General features: G+C 35.4%; 1 protein-coding gene across 15 annotated transcripts in view; it reads left to right on the plus strand.

Moving 5' to 3' along the window:
- MCTP1 (multiple C2 and transmembrane domain containing 1) overlaps positions 1-18,947 on the plus strand; it is a 543,328-nt gene that overhangs the window by 291,710 nt on the left and 232,671 nt on the right. For 9 of the 15 annotated variants that reach the window (XR_007476708.1, XM_049708425.1, XM_049708421.1 and 6 more), the window contains 2 exons: positions 1,961-1,999; positions 17,480-17,539. The exons of 1 other annotated variant lie outside the window; for it this stretch is intronic. Coding sequence is in view for 13 of the 14 variants with exons in the window: in XM_049708425.1 (XP_049564382.1) it covers positions 1,961-1,999; positions 17,480-17,539 (99 nt within the window). In the remaining variant the exon portion in view is untranslated. The remainder of the gene's footprint in view (positions 1-1,960; positions 2,000-17,479; positions 17,540-18,947) is intronic. 5 more of the 15 variants (XM_049708428.1, XM_049708424.1, XM_049708423.1 and 2 more) reach the window with 1 other exon arrangement.

Here is an 18,947-nt window from a genome sequence, read left to right on the forward strand (position 1 = left end):
CCCTGTAACTGCCAAATCTTTCATACTGGTACGTAGGGAAATCACTGACCTTTTGTTTGTATCAGTGTCCCAATCTGAAAAATAATACCATGCATCTTGTTTGTAAGACTGATTTTGAAAGACAGGAAAATACCAACCCTATAGTTTGCTTTACATGTGGAAGGTTAATCGCGTGCAGTAGTTTTGAGTGGGGGGATGTGGCTTTGACCAGCAGTAGTGAATCTGTGTAATATTGAATAGTGTTGCCCTGAGAGTCAACTCTTCCTCATGTTCTTAGCCCCTTTTTCATAGTAGCATTTCTTACCAAATGGAACTTTGTAAGATTCTTTGATACTAGTTGATGATGATAAATGTCCATGAGTTAAGAGATTTTCCTTTTTGATTTACTTATGTTAATTGTTCTCACCTGATTTGACTCAGAACATTGTCCCTAGGAATTATCATTCTTTGTTCACTGAAACTCTGCTTTCTGAGAAAGTTAAAAATTTATTGCCTGACTCTTCACGGGGCAGTTTTTATGAACATGGCATACCACAAAAGTATTTCGTGTCCAATTGCCTTTTAGTGATGAGAAGGTGGTGGTGGTGGTGGTGATGACGACGACTAACTCATTTAACATCAACAACGAACATCTATTAAACGTCCATCTCCCTAACCCGATGGTGGGTTTTGCTTCAGAATAAATTGGACATTAGTACTTAGAAAAAATATAAAATAATACTTTGCAGTTCCTGACTCCATTTGAAAAAAATTGGGAACTGTTGTAACCTTAGGAAGTCTATTTCTCTTCCATATTTTGGTCAATATCTAACACAGACAGAGTGTATATAGAGAAAATGTAACCTATAAAACCACTATCTGCAGAAAAGAGGAATGTATCCTTAACCTTGACAATTTTATGATATTTCTCCTTTCCCCTTCTAGAACCTCTACATAATTCCTTTGTCTTGGTTTAGGCCAAAGGTTGCCTACTAAATGACTTACTCTTATATTAAAATCTTTCCTTTTTTGTATTTTTGTAATTTATGAGTGGTTTCTGAAATGGTCTTGCTTTATAGTGAATTTTGCTGAAGGAGATAGGGTTCTTAAAGGCACGAGTGTACTTCTTTGATATATAAATATGGCAAGCATTTCTATAAGCTGTATTCTTTGTTCCAGATATTCCCTCATCTGCCTTAAAAGTAATGATAAAGCTAAGAGAGGGTAAAGAGGTTATCAGGAAGTTAATACCTCAGTGTTCATTGAGAATTTTTTTTAAACTGGAGAGGAAATTAAAAGCCATTGGATTTTTATGAGTTACTTTATGCAAGAGACCAGTGATCTTGGGCACTCATCACAAATCTCCATCAACCTTAATTAAAACTTGAAGTCATAAATATCTCTTACTATGACACGAAAAAACTAGTTTAAAGGATATATCATGGCTAAACATTTAGCAGGAAGATCCACTAATAGCCATCATGATATGCAGCACTTTTTCTCAGTCGAAAGCATTTGTCAACCCTGATGTAATTAAAGATTAACTGGAAGCAGAGACAATTCTAAGATGCTGCCAATGCAACGGACTTTGAATGAGTTTGAAGAGAAAAGTTATTATACACCCTGTAAAGTCATGGCACATCATCAGCCGCCACCACCAAAAGTAACAATTGCTAATTGGGAGACTTAGTGTGTTTTTTTCCTATCAATAAGATACTTCAAATTTTCCATTCTATTTAAAATATACTGTCCCATCTCTTTGTACAAAAGAATAAAGGAAATGAACTCTTACCAGAAAGACTGCTTGAATGTTAAAGGTGCTTCTTCTAGCTGCGTGTACGTGAAAAACAATTTTTGTCTTGTATAATTGTTGCTGGAAACCGTTTGCTGTTTAAATGTCAAGCTTCCTCCAGAAAACAATTGGCTGCCCTGTCCTGTACTTGAGTGATAAGATAATGAAAATGCTTTATTTCATTTACAGACAATGCTAATGAGGAAGAGTTGGAAAAGATCAAGTAAGGTAACACTTAGCATGTGATCTTTCAGCTTTTCTTGTTGAGAAGCACTATCAGCTGCTTTCCCAATCTCTCTCATACCTCGTTAAACTATACCTCAGGATTTCATCACTCTTCAATTGTTTTTTTTTCCCCATAAACTTTAAGCAAACCATGTGTTGCTTTTTAAGTAAATAGAAATCACACTGATCAATCACATCCAAATCATCCTCTTGCTAATCTCTGGTCACTTCTCAGCATCATTCGCAACATCTGGTTTCTGTTCTCTGTACCACAGGGTCTAGAAAATGCCTTTGCTCCAGATGAGGTATAAAATAATGGCATTAGGGTAGGGACAACTCCAGAGAGAAGGAAGATCCCTGTAATTTACTGTTTTTATTCACTGAAAACTGAGTCTAAGATTTTCTAAACTCAAAAATCCCTTTATTGCTACATCTTTGGAGTGTATCATGAGAACAATTTTCCATCATTTTCTCTTCTCACTTCAAGAAATAAATAGCTCTTTGGAGTGAGAGGAGTTTATGGATCCTGTAACTTACCAAGCTCTGGCTCTTCTTATAACTTGTAAAATATATAAGATATAAACTAAGCTTCTAATTTGTTCAGTGGTGATACCACTCTTGGACACAAATAAATATCAAGATGAAACTGACTTTTGTATGACTACTCCTTGGAATAAATCAAAGGGATTTTATTTGTGAAAATCTTTTTTGCTCAAATTTCTATTTTTAAAAGTTGGTATTCCTTTTGAATAGTGATTCATTTTCTTAGACCCTGGAACATGACAATCTTTTTTCTTCCATTGTGATTGAATCATGCTATTACTTAAATTTTTCTTTGATTTTGTCACTTTCATTATTGTGAATTAAGAAAATACTTATCAAAATGATTTTTTAGTTATGGTAATGTCTTAATTGCTTTAACAAGTATTTCTCACTGTAAAAACTTTCTTCCCAGTTGTTATAGAATTAATGACCAAAAGATAATTTGGATCATAGAAAGGTCAGGTCCACATTAAAAATCACCTTTATCATTTTAATAAAATTAAAAACATTTATTAAGGAAAATTGCTGAATATTTCTGGCTTACTGTTCACTATGTTTTCTACAGGCCAAAATAAAATTTCAACAATCTTAAAGAAATGTTTGCACTGTTCATATTTGTATTACACTTTTTTCTTTGTAATTGTACTTCAGAATTAGTGTTATCTTGAAAGTATATATGTTTAAAAATTCAGGTAATTTGGCTTTCTTCATTCTGTGACTATCTTATACTATATCTATGTAAAAACATTGTAATCCATTAATATGTAGCAGTATCTCTCTTCCAGTTGTAGTTAACATGTAATGCCAGAACAGGATATTATATAGTTTTTAGTATTACTTAGTGGGAATAATCCATTTTATTGTGAGGTAAAAGAACAAACATAAAGATTCTTCTTTAAATAGTTCATTTAATTTATATTTAAATTTAATTTTAAGGATCAATTCAGTCAACATAAATCCATGTCTTTTCCTTTGATCTACAATAAATAAATAAATAAATAAACATCTACTCTTTACTATTTTTATGTCTAAACTTAGAGTTTTTAATTACTAATAATCCAATTGTACATTCAAGCTGGTGAATTTTCTAGCTGGCTGTTAATGACACAGAATTCCCTGTGTCTAACTGCACTCATTGGGAGATTAATTTTAGTGTACATGGTAATATGGCTTTTGGGTTTTTAGCCTAAGGGATTTTCAGTTTTATAAAGTTTAATGGGGATATTGAATGCTGTGTAGAAAAAAATCATTTGTTTTTTTTTTTTCCATTGAGAACATACTGAATACCTGATAATTCATTCAGTTTGTCAATGTCCCCTAAAACATATGCCGTATTCATCCATATTAGTGTTACAAGAGCAGAGTGTTAAATTCAAAATCCAGGGAAAGTTTGAAATTTCAATTACCACCTAGTCCGCCATCCTTCACATACAATGAGACTGCTCCCCCAATTCTTTCCTCCAGGGATTGAAGGAGGGAGGACAATGTTCAAGTAAATTGTGCTTCCTGAGAAACTAAGGGATAAATGACTGTACGTGTAGTTGCGTGTGTTACTGTGTTACTGTGTTGTGGAAATGCATCCCTTTTCTAATGATTTCAGCCTTCCCCTTAAAGATTCTTGTGTGAGTAAAGTTTTTTCCTCTTTTATTTTTGGAAAGAGAATATAATTTATTTGCATGACACTTAAATACAAGTATTTTACATTTGATAGAACTATGCTCAAAGTCAAAGGTGAAGTTTTCATATAAATAGGTCATTTTCTTCTTTGGAATCTTGGTTTCTGGGAATGAGGTCTACTTTTTTATAGCAGGGCTTCGGTATGCTGCCTGTATTTGAGCACCCATGGTGAAGGTGAGATCTGAGAATTATACACTTTGTGGCAAAGACTTCAATAGAGTCAGATAGTGTTGTTAGATATTCTCTCCAGTATGGAGTTTTTCTTTGCTTGTTTTTTGCAGAAGTGATATAACCATGGAGCGGGAAGTGGTTTATTGACATTGTTAGCTTTTTAATATGCACATCTCCCCTGTATACAGTTTCATCAGCTCATGGAATTTTCCATTACTTAAATATCTGCTTTTCATTTTCATTGTCTTGCCAATAGCAGATTTTTTCTGCTATGGAAATCTAATCTGTGGCAATCACATAATGTGGGGTTGTATTTACTAATGAAAACAAGAGAGGTGAAGAGCCGACTTGAGGAGTAATTGCTGTTCAGGACAGACTTAGATATTATTTGGAGTAAATGTGTTACCACCTAATAATGAGTAGGAAAAAAATACACCTAAACTTACCCCTGAAAAGGAAGAATGTATAAAGTACATGCTATATTTTTTTTTTAACATCTTTATTGGGGTATAATTACTTTACAATGGTGTGTTAGTTTCTGCTTTATAACAAAGTGAATCAGTTATACATATACATATGTTCCCATATCTCTTCCCTCTTGCGTCTCCCTCCCTCCCACCCTCCCTATCCCACCCCTCCAGGCTGTCACAAAGCACCGATCCAATATCCCTGTGCCATGCGGCTGCTTCCCACTAGCTATCTACCTTACTACGTTTGTTAGTGTGTATATGTCCATGACTCTCTCTCGCCCCGTCACAGCTCACCCTTCCCCCTCCCCATAACCTCAAGTCCGTTCTCTAGGAGGTCTGCGTCTTTATTCCTGCCTTACCCCTAGGTTCTTCATGACATTTTTTTTTTCTTAAATTCCATATATATGTGTTAGCATACTGTATTTGTCTTTTTCTTTCTGACTTACTTCACTGTGTATGACAGACTCTAGGTCTATCCACCTCATTACAAATAGCTCAATTTCGTTTCTTTTTATGGCTGAGTAATATTCCATTGTATATATGTGCCACATCTTCTTTATCCATTCATCCGATGATGGGCACTTAGGTTGTTTCCATCTCCGGGCTATTGTAAATAGAGCTGCGATGAACATTTTGGTACATGACTCTTTTTGAATTTCGGTTTTCTCAGGGTATATGCCCAGTAGTGGGATTGCTGGCTCATATGGTAGTTCTATTTGTAGTTTTTTAAGGAACCTCCATACTGTTCTCCATAGTGGCTGAACCAATTCACATTCCCACCAGCAGTGCAAGAGGGTTCCCTTTTCTCCACACCCTCTCCAGCATTTATTGTTTCTAGATTTTTTGATGATGGCCATTTTGACTGGTGTGAGATGATATCTCATTGTAGTTTTGATTTGCATTTCTCTAATGATTAATGATGTTGAGCATTCTTTCATGTGTTTGTTGGCAGTCTGTATATCTTCTTTGGAGAAATGTCTATTTAGGTCTTCTGCCCATTTTTGGATTGGGTTGTTTGTTTTTTTGTTGTTGAGCTGCATGAGCTGCTTGTAAATTTTGGAGATTAATCCTTTGTCGGTTGCTTCATTTGCAAATATTTTCTCCCATTCTGAGGGTTGTCTTTTGGTCTTGTTTATGGTTTCCTTTGCTGTGCAAAAGCTTTGAAGTTTCATTAGGTCCCATTTGTTTATTTTTGTTTTTATTTCCATTTCTCTAGGAGGTGGGTCAAAAAGGATCTTGCTGTGATTTATGTCATAGAGTGTTCTGCCTATGTTTTCCTCTAATAGTTTGATAGTTTCTGGCCTTATATTTAGGTCTTTAATCCATTTTGAGCTTATTTTTGTGTATGGTGTTAGGGAGTGTTCTAATTTCATTCTTTTACATGTACCTGTCCAGTTTTCCCAGCACCACTTATTGAAGAGGCTGTCCTTTTTCCACTGTACATTCCTGCCACCTTTATCAAAGATAAGGTGTCCATATGTGCATGGGTTTATCTCTGGGCTTTCTATCCTGTTCCATTGATCTATCTTTCTGTTTTTGTGCCAGTACCATACCGTCTTGATAACTGTAGCTTTGTAGTATAGTCTGAAGTCAGGGAGCCTGATTCCTCCAGTTCCTTTTTTTGTTCTCAAGATTGCTTTGGCTATTCGGGGTCTTTTGTGTTTCCATACAAATTGCGAAATTTTTTGTTCTAGTTCTGTGAAAAATGCCATTGGTAGTTTGATAGGGATTGCATTGAATCTATAGATTGCTTTGGGTAGTAGAGTCATTTTCACAATGTTAATTCTTCCAATCCAAGAACATGATATATGTCTCCATCTATTTGTATCATCTTTAATTTCTTTCATCAGTGTCTTATAGTTTTCTGCATACAGGTCTTTTGTCTCCTTAGGTAGGTTTATTCCTAGATATTTTATTCTTTTTGTTGCAATGGTAAATGGGAGTGTTTTCTTGATTTCACTTTCAGATTTTTCATCATTAGTATATAGGAATGCCAGAGATTTCTGTGCATTAATTTTGTATCCTGCTACTTTACCAAATTCATTGATTAGCTCTAGTAGTTTTCTGGTAGCATCTTTAGGAATCTCTATGTATAGTATCATGTCATCTGCAAACAGTGACAGCTTTACTTCTTCTTTTCCGATTTGGATTCCTTTTATTTCCTTCTCTTCTCTGATTGATGTGGCTAAAACTTCCAAAACTATGTTGAATAAGAGTGGTGAGAGTGGGCACCCTTGTCTTGTTCCTGATCTTAGTGGAAATGCTTTCAGTTTTTCACCATTGAGGATGATGTTTGCTGTGGGCTTGTCGTATATGGCCTTTATTATGTTGAGGAAAGTTCCCTCTATGCCTACTTTCTGCAGGGTTTTTATCATAAATGGATGTTGAATTTTGTCAAAAGCTTTCTCTGCATCTATTGAGATGATCATATGGTTTTTCTCCTTCAATTTGTTAATATGGTTTATCACATTGATAGATTTGCGTATATTGAAGAATCCTTGCATTCCTGGAATAAACCCCACTTGATCATGGTGTATGATCCTTTTAATGTGCTGTTGGATTCTGTTTGCTAGTATTTTGTTGAGGATTTTTGCATCTATGTTCATCAGTGATATTGGTCTGTAGTTTTCTTTCTTTGTGACATCCTTGCCTGGTTTTGGTATCAAGGTGATGGTGGCCTCGTAGAATGAGTTTGGGAGTGTTCCTCCCTCTGCTATATTTTGGAAGAGTTTGAGAAGGATAGGTGTTAGCTCTTCTCTAAATGTTTGATGGAATTCGCCTGTGAAGCCATCTGGTCCTGGGCTTTTGTTTGTTGGAAGATTTTTAATCACAGTTTCAATTTCAGTGCTTGTGATTGGTCTGTTCATATTTTCTATTTCTTCCTGATTCAGTCTTGGCAGGTTGTGCATTTCTAAGAATTTGTCCATTTCTTCCAGATTGTCCATTTTATTGGCATAGAGTTGCTTGTAGTAATCTCTCATGATCTCTTTTATTTCTGCAGTGTCAGTTGTTACCTCTCCTTTTTCATTTCTAATTCTATTGATTTGAGTCTTCTCCCTTTTTTTCTTGATGAGTCTGGCTAGTGGTTTATCAATTTTGTTTACCTTCTCAAAGAACCAGCTTTTAGTTTTATTGATCTTTGCTATTGTTTCCTTCATTTCTTTTTCATTTATTTCTGATCTGATTTTTATGATTTCTTTCCTTCTGCTAGCTTTGGGGTTTTTTTGTTCTTCTTTCTCTAATTGCTTGAGATGCAAGGTTAGGTTGTTTATTCTAGATGTTTCCTGCTTCTTAAGGTGGGCTTGTATTGCTATAAACTTCCCCCTTAGAACTGCTTTACTGCATCCCACAGGTTTTGGGTCGTTGTGTCTCCACTGTCATTTGTTTCTAGGTATTTTTTGATTTCCTCTTTGATTTCTTCAGTGATCACTTCATTATTAAGTAGTGTATTGTTTAGCCTCCATGTGTTTGTATTTTTTACAGATCTTTTCCTGTAATTGATATCTAGTCTCATGGCGTTGTGGTCAGAAAAGATACTTGATACAATTTCAGTTTTCTTAAATTTGCCAAGGCTTGATTTGTGACCCAAGATATGATCTATCCTGGAGAATGTTCCATGAGCACTTGAGAAAAATGTGTATTCTGTTGTTTTTGGATGGAGTGTCCTATAAATATCAATTAAGTCCATCTTGTTTAATGTATCATTTAAAGCTTGTGTTTCCTTATTTATTTTCATTTTGGATGATCTGTCCTTGGGTGAAAGTGGGGTGTTTCAGTCCCCTACTATGAATGTGTTACTGTCGATTTCCCCTTTTATGGCTGTTAGTATTTGCCTTATGTATTGAGGTGCTCCTATGTTGGGTGCATAAATATTTACAATTGTTATATCTTCTTCTTGGATCGATCCCTTGATCATTATGTAGTGTCCTTCTTTGTCTCTTTTAATAGTCCTTATTTTAAAGTCTATTTTGTCTGATATGAGAATTGCTACTCCAGCTTTCTTTTGGTTTCCATTTGCATGGAATATCTTTTTCCATCCCCTTACTTTTAGTCTGTATGTGTCTCTAGGTCTGAAGTGGGTCTCTTGTAGACAGCATATGAAAGGGTCTTGTTTTTGTATCCATTCAGCTAATCTGTGTCTTTTGGTGGGAGCATTTAGTCCATTTACATTTAAGGTAATTATCGATATGTTTGTTCCTATTCCCATTTTCTATATTGTTTTGGGTTCGTTATTATAGGTCTTTTCCTTCTCTTGTGTTTCTTGCCTAGAAAAGATCCTTTAGCATTTGTTGTAAAGCTGGTTTGGTGGTGCTGAACTCTCTCAGCTTTTGCTTGTCTGTAAAGGTTTTAATTTCTCCATCAAATCTGAATGAGATCCTTGCTGGGTAGAGTAGTCTTGGTTGCAGGTTTTTCTCCTTCATCACTTTCAGTATGTCCTGCCACTCCCTTCTGGCTTGTAGGGTTTCTGCTGAGAGATCAGCTGTTAACCTTATGGGGATTCCCTTACGTGTTATTTGTTGTTTTTCCCTTGCTGCTTTTAATATACTTTCTTTGTATTTAATTTTTGACAGTTTGATTAATATGTGTCTTGGCGTATTTCTCCTTGTATTTATCCTGTATGGGAATCTCTGTGCTTCCTGGACTTGATTAACTATTTCCTTTCCCATATTAGGGAAGTTTTCAACTATAATCTCTTCAAATATTTTCTCAGTCCCTTTCTTTTTCTCTTCTTCTTCTGGAACCCCTATAATTCGAATGTTGGTGCGTTTAATGTTGTCCCAGAGGTCTCTGAGACTGTCCTCAGTTCTTTTCATTCTTTTTTCTTTATTCTGCTCTGCAGTAGTTATTTCCACTATTTTATCTTCCAGGTCACTTATCCGTTCTTCTGCCTCAGTTATTCTGCTATTGATCCCATCTAGAGTATTTTTAATTTCATTTATTGTGTTGTTCATCATTGCTTGTTTCATCTTTAGTTCTTCTAGGTCCTTGTTAACTGATTCTTGCATTTTGTCCATTCTATTGTCCATTCTATCTCCAAGATTTCGGATCAACCTTACTATCATTATTCTGAATTCTTTTTCAGGTAGACTGCCTATTTCCTCTTCATTTGTTAGGTCTGGTGCATTTTTATCTTGCTCCTTTATCTGCTGTGTGTTTTTCTGTTTTCTCATTTTGCTTATCTTACTGTGTTTGGGGTCTCCTTTTTGCAGGCTGCAGGTTCGTAGTTCCTCCTGTTTTTGATGTCTGTCTCCAGTGGCTAAGGTTGGTTCAGTGGGTTGTGTAGGCTTCCTGGTGGAGGGGACTAGTGCCTGTGTTGTGGTGGATGAGGCTGGATCTTGTCTCTCTAGTGGGCAGGTTCATGTCTGGTGGTGTGTTTTGGGGTGTCTGTGGCCTTATTATGATTTTAGGCAGCCTCTCTGCTAATGGGTGGGGTTGTGTTCCTGTTTTGCTAGTTGTTTGGCACAGGTTGTCCAGCACTGTGGCTTGCTGGTCATTGAGTGAAGCTGGGTGCTGGTGTTAAGATGGAGGTCTCTGGGAGATTTTCGCCGTTTGATATTATGTGGATCTGGGAGGTCTCTTGTGGACCAGTGTCCTGAAGTTGGCTCTCCTACCTCAGAGGCAGAGCCCTGACTCCTGGCTGGAGCACCAAGAGCCTTTCATCCACACGGCTCAGAATAAAAGGGAGAAAAAGTAGAGGGAATTAGTAGAAGTATGAGGAAAGAAAGAAGGAAAGGAGGGAAGGAAGGAGGGAAGGAAGGAAGGAAGGAAGAAAGAAAGAAAGAAGCAAAGAAGGAAAGAAGGCAAGAAGGAACGAAAGGAGGGAGGGAGGGAGGGAGGAAGGAAGGAAGGAGGGAAAGAAGGAAAAACAGAAAGAAAGAAGATACAGTAAAAATAAAGTATAATAAAGTTATTGAATTAAAAAATTCTTAATTAGGAAAAAAAAAGGGACGGATAGAACCTTAGGACAAATGTTGGAAGCAAAGCTATACAGACAAAGTCTTACACAGAAGCGTACACATACACCCTCACAAAAAGAGGTAAAGGGGGCAAAATCATAAATCTTGCTGTCAGAGACCACCTCCTCAATTTGGGATGATTCGTTGTCTAAAGGAGGGAAGGAAGGAAGGAAAGAAAGAAAGAAAGAAAGAAAGGACGAAGGTAAAGTATAATAACGTTCTTAAAATTAAAATTGATTATTAAGAAAAAAATTTTAAGAAAAAACCATGGACGGATAGAACCCTAGGACAAATGGTGGAAGCAAGACTATACAGACAAGATCTCACACAGAAGCATACACATACACATTCACAAAAAGAGGAATAGGGAGAAAAATCATAGATCTTGCTCCCAAAGTCCACCTCCTTAATTTGGGATGATTGGCTGTCTATTCATGTATTCCACAGATGCAGGGTACATCAAGTTGATTGTGGAGCTTTAATCCGCTGCTTCTGAGGCTGCTGGGAGAGATTTCCCTTTCTCTTCTTTGTTCTCACAGCTCACAGGGGCTCAGCTTTGGATTTGGCCCTGCCTCTGCGTGTAGGTCGCTGGAGGGCGTCTGTTTTTTGCTTAGACAGGACGGGGTTAAAGGAGCCGCTGATTGGGGGGTTCTGGCGTACTGAGGCCGGCGGGGAGGGAGGGGCACGGAATGCGGGGCGGGCCTGCGGCGGCAAAGTCCGGCATGACCCTGCACCAGCCCGAGGCCCGCCGTGCGCTCTCCCGGGGAAGTCGTCCCCGGATTCCGGGAACCCGGCAGTGGCGGGCTGCACAGGCTCCGCGGAAGAGGGGAGTGGAGAGCGACCTGCGCTCGCACATGCTATATTTAAATGGTGTGTTAGCCAGTAAATAATAAATGATTCTGTAGTGTTTCCTCTTTTGGGGATAGTAGCATCCTTTAAAACATTCATTCTGGTTTTCCACAAGCACACTTTCCATTGTGCACATTTCTAATTCTGCCCACACTCAGCTGTTGTAGAAAAATGTTATTTTAAGAAGGAAGGGATCGATGTCTCCATAAACTTGGGCAACTGGATAATTATCCTGGTCAAAGTATTATACTTCGGTGACAAAATGCATTTTGGCAGAGAAATGATGATGCTTTGAGTTATTGTAATATTTTATTCTTTAGAAGAAGCTTATCATTGATAATTTATTATAAGGCTAAATTATTCAACAAGAAAGTTTCATGAGCTTGGAAGAGAAGGTGTATATGAATTTTGTGAATAAATTCTGTGGGGGTCCAACAAAAAATGGAAAATAAATAATGAAATAATTGCCTCTATAGATGGCAAGCAGAAATGATTTTATACTACATTGTGTGTGTTTTAACATAGAAGAATGAGTTTATCAGTGGGTATGATAATAAACCTATGTGCTTTCAATAAATCACTTTAATTCTATGAGAAGTAACCATTGTGATAATATAAAGACATACACATTGCAATTTCTATTCTCAACAATAACAGTTGAAAATTGTTTTAAAGAGAGTTCATCCTTTGAATAATATAATATGACTATGTGATGACATCTCATTAGCATATCTTCTGTTACTTGATGGCTTATTTTTTTTAGTAATATATCTTTTTTATAAAGATTTTATTTTAATCACTTAGCATAATTTTAATGAACTATAAAACACTTTATTCACTGGTTGAATGAGACAATTTATAATAAGACTTTTGGCAAGGATATTGTTAATTTAAACTAGAGAACACTCTCAACACTGTAAGTCTGCAGGGCATAGTTAAACCTGACACCTTGGATGACACATTAAAAATGCATCAGTGAAAACCTCTAAGTGCTTTAATTTAAGAAACGGTAGAGAAACAGATTAACACATTTTTAAGTGTCTCACACAGTCAGACATAGTGGGGAAAAAAGTCATTATTTAACAATTATCATGTCCTTTCTACAAAGACCTCATATCCTGATAATACGTAGATGATGATCTTTAAAAAATTGCAAAAACTGAAATCTTATTGGTCATTGACTTTCTCAACTGTGAATGACCAAAATGGCTTTTCTTTGATGTCTCATTTCAAATGATTATGCCTATGTATTTGAAAAAATTAGTTGCTTACATGTTTTTGAAGGAAATATAAAATTCTTTTAAAAATTCTTACTATTAATTTTGTCCTCCCAAATTTCTGTTATTTGGAAATGCTATAAAGTCAACCTCATAATTAGGGCTTATAAGAGTCCACAATGCTGCAATAAACAAAGGGCTAATAGCATGAGCATTTGCATTCTAAAGGACTGTATTTTTACCTCAATTAATTACACTTCTAAAATTTGTAGTAAGTTTATTTAAAATAGAGATAGCTTAATGTCAGTAAATATTTGATTATCCCCTCAAAATACATGGCGCCATAATTAAATTTTATATTGAGATGATTTTTTTCTTGCTGTTTTGACAGGGTTTTCCCATAGGTATAAGATATCATACATTTTTATGTATTGTAATTCATAACTATGGGGATTTCTGTAACAATGGCATTACATTTATTTGACCACTCATGTTGAATTTTTAAAATGTTGTGGGTCCTTTGGGGAGAGAATCTGGATGAGTTGGCACAAAGTGAAAGGACAAAATGTAATCTCAGGCAGAAGATGGATTCCATAATGCCTGCGTGCTAGCTCTAAGATGTTTAATTTGGGGTCATAGACTGGCCTTCACATTGCTAATTTGTGCTACTAAGTCAGCTGATGGTTTCCCAAGACCCTTTCTGGGCTGATCAAAGGGAAGGGAACTAATATAACTTGACTCCAGGATGATGGAGCTAAGAGTTCGTTCACAGATTACATGGCTTTTTAATTCAAAGGTATATATATATATATATACATATAATGTATATCAGATATATTTAACACATATATGTATATATGTTAGATATACATATATATACACATATGTATGTATATATATATGTTAAATTGAGTGTGACCGGGAGGAGATTTATTGGTTTTAAAGCCCCCTAAATGTTTACAATGAAATTAAATCATAATTTTGTAAGGACTGGTTGACAAGCCCTGGTTGACAGCAATATATACACACATATGCATGTATTTATATATACATATCTACAAACATACACACACATATGAAACACTTAAGGTAAAATTTCTAAAAAAAATAAAAGACAAAGCAAGGCCAGGCTTCAGCCTGGGGGGTCCTCTGGGGAGCTGACCTTGTCTCTCTCCCTTCAACAATATTTGAAAGGACAGTGGGAGTTGCAGGGGGATTATATTTATGTTTAATGAGTATAAATGATATGAACATCTATTTGAGGAACCAGAAAATTGTGTTTTGGTGTGCAGTTCTACTTACTTCACATCCCTGTTTTCAATGACACATCGATAGGCTTAGTCAACTTGACGGAGGCATCCGAGAACCACAGCTTTGATAACGGATTGCAGTCTGACCAGGAAAGTCTATGAAAATTGTTTACTTATGAATTTATTCATTTTTTACCTCTTAAATGCCCAAAGAGGTATTCATAAAAGGAAATGATACACCTATAAAAACATGCTGTGTAATAATACTGCTACCTGGCTTGACTTTGACATTGGAATCTCAGGCTTCACAATTTCCAATCTATTGTGAATGTCTTGAGTGTCATAGAATTGCTGAATTAAAATAACACGCAATGGGTTTAAAGGCCTGTACGTATTAAGGCTAACAAAAGATACCACTTACAATAAAAGTTCAGTGGCTATCCTTGTTTGTCTGATGGCAAAGACATTGAAGATTTCTGTGATTTATTTTACATAGAAGGGTGAAAAATAGCATCATATTCATTTGTTATGGGAAAAAATGAACTGTCCTTTAGTTTTATTTCTCTGAGAAAAAGAATACATGTTCTAGATTTTTTAATTTAAAATCTCATTAACTCTTAGATTGACAGAAGGATTTTTGATCTTTGAGGAGAAATTTTCTTAGTCTGTTGGTTTTTTCGAGGCAAAAAATAGATTTAAAAACAATATTACCAATGGATCTTGCTACTTAATAAATTCAAAACCTCAGCAGAAATAGTTCAACAATTCATCATTCAGAATAACTTCAGTTATTTTCCTTCATCAACTTGTTACCTCTGGCTTTCGTTCTGTTTCCATTTGTTGTTACTTTATAATTTTAGCACTTTTAAAATGGCACTTTCCCTCACTTGCCAACCTCTTGTCTTGATGGAGACTGAAGTGTAACTAAATATCTATAATTATAATTTAGGACAAGTCTTCCCTGGGATTCTTGAAGAGTTCATTCTGCTTTTCTTGCCCTCCATATTAAAATCACCACTTTTGTTTAGAACTCATTATCGTAATTCCAGGTGTTTTATTATTATTGTTTTCTGTTATTGTTATTATTAGAAAGTCTAGGGAAAAGAAGGCCTTGGCTAGTTTGCTGTGAATTTTATATTTATCAGAGCTATAAATGGCAAAAGGGTCCACAGGAAAATTAACTTGTTTCATTTGAAATAAAGACCTAAATTTACATGACAATGTGGGTTGTAAAATGAAATATAAATTTTAGTTAATAATGACAGAAGTAGTTAAACATGGCATGAAAAGCACAGCCTGGGGACTTCAGTGGATCCAAATGTGACTGGTATTTTTGTTTCTCAAATTTTAACAGAGAAATGTAAGTTCTAAATCTTGATAATTAAAATCTCCCCTCCCCGCCGCCAATTCATCAATCTCATTTTGCTCTTTGCATACTAATCACATAATTAGATCATTGCCCTCGGTGTTCATCTGAGGAAGAATGGAGAGTATGGAGTTGGTGCAATTTCAGTATTAGATCACCTTAGACCACCTAAACTTTAAATGAAGTAACAATATTTTTAAATGCTAAATGGTTGTCTTAGTTGTTGTAACTGTCAAGTCTAGAGCCAAGACTTTCACATTGATTTAACACATTTTGCAATTGAGAAACATTGAGAAAAAACTCAGTGTTAGCTAAATAATTTGTGTTATTGGCTCTGGGGAAATTATTTGTGTAAGGAACTTCGAGAAATAATTTCTTTCATATGATACTTTAAAATTTATCCACATTTTGCTAAGCATGCTGCTTAATTAAAAGAGAACTGGGAATCAAGGTAAGAAGAGAATTGGCAGTAGAGTAGGAAAAGCTGCATCTTTTCCAAAAGCTAGAATAAGGTTTCTTTGAGTTAAACAGTAGCATAGCATCAAAAAAACTGCAATCATTCCATCTAAGGTTTGTGCCCTCACGTCCAAATGTAAGTGTATTTTTTTAGAATTTTCTTTTCAGAAACTGATACAACAGTGTGCGAAGTGTGGCAGATGAGAACCATACCTGTAAGGGCAAATGAATTATAACTCTGTAGTGATGGTAAAATCGTGTCTTAAACTCAAGACTTTTTCCCGATGACCCTGACATTAGTATGCTACCTGACCGAACTGTATACAAGTAACTTAGGAAAATGTAATTAGTTTCATTAAGAAATAGATTTCATGTAAAAAGCACAGGTAGATTGCATAGATGATCTCTGATATAATTCTAGCTAAACTTAAATTACTCAAATTGCTGCACACCCTAAAGTACTTTAGTTCATTATTATTTTCTGATACGATTTTTGGAAGGATCACTTTGAAAGAAATATATATCCTTAAGCAAATGAAATTCCATGTGACTAACAGTCAATCAAATATTTATTGAGCACCTACTATGCATAATTAAGTATCATGCGAGGTGCTGGACCACTACCATCTTAGTTGCTAACACAAAATCATGGAATAATCAAATAAATTACAAAACGGCTTCCTCTACATCACAGTGTCAAAGGCTGATGCTTTCCCATAACTGTCATCAGTTTCCCATAATATTACCATAACTGACACCCAGAAACAGGATGCAAAACATGAAAGTTTAAAGGATGCATGTAATTTAAATGTTCTCTTTAAAAGTGAGTAACTGTGCTTTTGATTTCCTAAAGGCAAATTGGTTTCACTTTATAAAAGTCTGAGGAGTAAGTAATAAAATGTCCAATATGAATCCATTGCTTTGTTTCCAACTAAATAGCCACCTTTTCTTAGTATTCGTTTATTTTTAACATTATTTTGGGGGAGCTTCAGTTAACTAAGGAATTTATATCTTATATATTAAATGTTATATCATAAAACTGGGAAGTTTTTAGTAAGGAATTAAGCCAAATTTGACTAGGTATATGTTTATAAGTAAGATTTCTGTTATCATTCTTTAAAAATGCTCTGAAGGTCTGTGGTATTAAATTTTTTTGTTAAAAGGAATGGATATTATCTGGTTTATTTCAGAATTTTAAAATATGTTTAAGCAGTTCTACTTTTTAAAATAAAATATTAGACTAAGATATATTAATCAACAGCTAATAAAGAGGTAAGTATATTCTTTTAAAATTACAGAAATAATCCTCTCTAAACTTTACTACCATTGTATCAGATATGAATAAGACAAACTTTAATTGAAATAAAAAAACCTTATTCAGAAAAAGAAAAAAACTTACAGTTTATAAACATCCAAAGTGTCTTTAGCATATATAATTTTAGGGTTTTCACTTGTCTTAATTTTGCTGAGCCAATCAAGTATTCTCAGAACACCTCAAAATTTAGCTAAATATTTGTTTATTTTTAGGAACTCTCAGAAAACGAAGTGGTTGGATCTTATTTCTCTGTGAAGTCTTTCTTTTGGAGGGTAATGTCTAAATCCTTTATATTAATGTTCCTGACTTTTGGTTCTGAATAGTTATTTTGAGAGTTAAATGTGAATTAAGAAATTCCCTTTTTAAAATAGGTTCTCAGAGAGATGTATTCATTTGTCTTCTTTATTAACTCTTATTCTAAATCATTTAGGTGACTCACTCTTCATTTGTAAAAATTAAGAACTTCATATATTTAACATATTGCTTTGAAATCAGTTCCTTGTGGGCCCAAATTTATCCCAGATTCTTAACAATTAGAGGCCCACAGATCTTTCAGGAATATGATGGCACTGTCTAGAGGGTCCATAAAGGTTCTTTTTCCCTTCTTGTAAAATCTGTTCCATCTATCTGGGAAAAATTTACTTCTATTATGGTGATCTTGTACTATACACATACTAGATAGTGTTTTTTCTTTGGAAAAAAAAAATCCTATGAATTAGAAAAGAGCAACTCTGCTTTTGCTTTGAATAAAAAAAAAAAAAAGAAAATTCCACAGAGAACTTGTTTTCAGTGCCATTGCAATTTAATGTTATTTACACTTTCATGACTTAAACATAATGAGTTCTGTCATCCTTTTCCTCTGCTTTAATTCTGCATTGTGCAAGGCGTGATTTATGCCTTTTTGCTAATGATTTATGCATTTTTACTAATGCACTCACTGCTTTGCCTTCAAAAGTTTCCCTCTTTCTTTGAATGTTCACACTTGGCACGTGATTACCTAGCAATAGATACTGCAATGAAAATGCTACACTCATAGAACTTTGCCATTTTCTTTTTTTTTTTTTTTTTTTTTTTTTTTTTTTTTTCGGTACGCGGGCCTCTCACTGTTGTGGCCTCTCCCATTGCGGAGCACAGGCTCCGGACGCGCAGGCTCAGCGGCCATGGCTCACGGGCCCAGCCGCTCTGCGGCATGTGGGATCCTCCCAGACCGGGACGCGAACCCATGTCCCCTGCATCGGCAGGCGGACTCTCAACCACTGCACCACCAGGGGAGCCCTGCAATTTTCTTTTCTTGGCTCTTAAACTGCTCATGACTGAAAACTACATTTCTCCTTTTAGAATTTTAAGATTTGTTGCAGTGTCTCATAAGCAGACTGGCAGGTACTAGATTAAGTCATGCATCGACTTGACCAGTGAGCAAGTAAACTCACATCTCTTTATCTTCTGCCTCCTCCACACACATTTTTTTTTTGCAGTCTTGTATTTGTGTGAGCTCATTTTAATTATTATAGCCTCTTCATTTCCTTTCAGTCTACTGATGGCTGCCTTCGCTGATGTTATTCTGTATCGTTGGTAAAATAATATTTCCTCTTATATGTTCATGCATTATCCATGAACACACAGAGTGACTGCTTTCGAATTGTCCCATTACTTTAAATGGAAAATGGCTTTTGGGAAAAT

The sequence above is a fragment of the Orcinus orca genome, chromosome 3 (genome assembly GCF_937001465.1).
Source record: "Orcinus orca chromosome 3, mOrcOrc1.1, whole genome shotgun sequence".
Taxonomy (NCBI): domain Eukaryota; kingdom Metazoa; phylum Chordata; class Mammalia; order Artiodactyla; family Delphinidae; genus Orcinus; species Orcinus orca.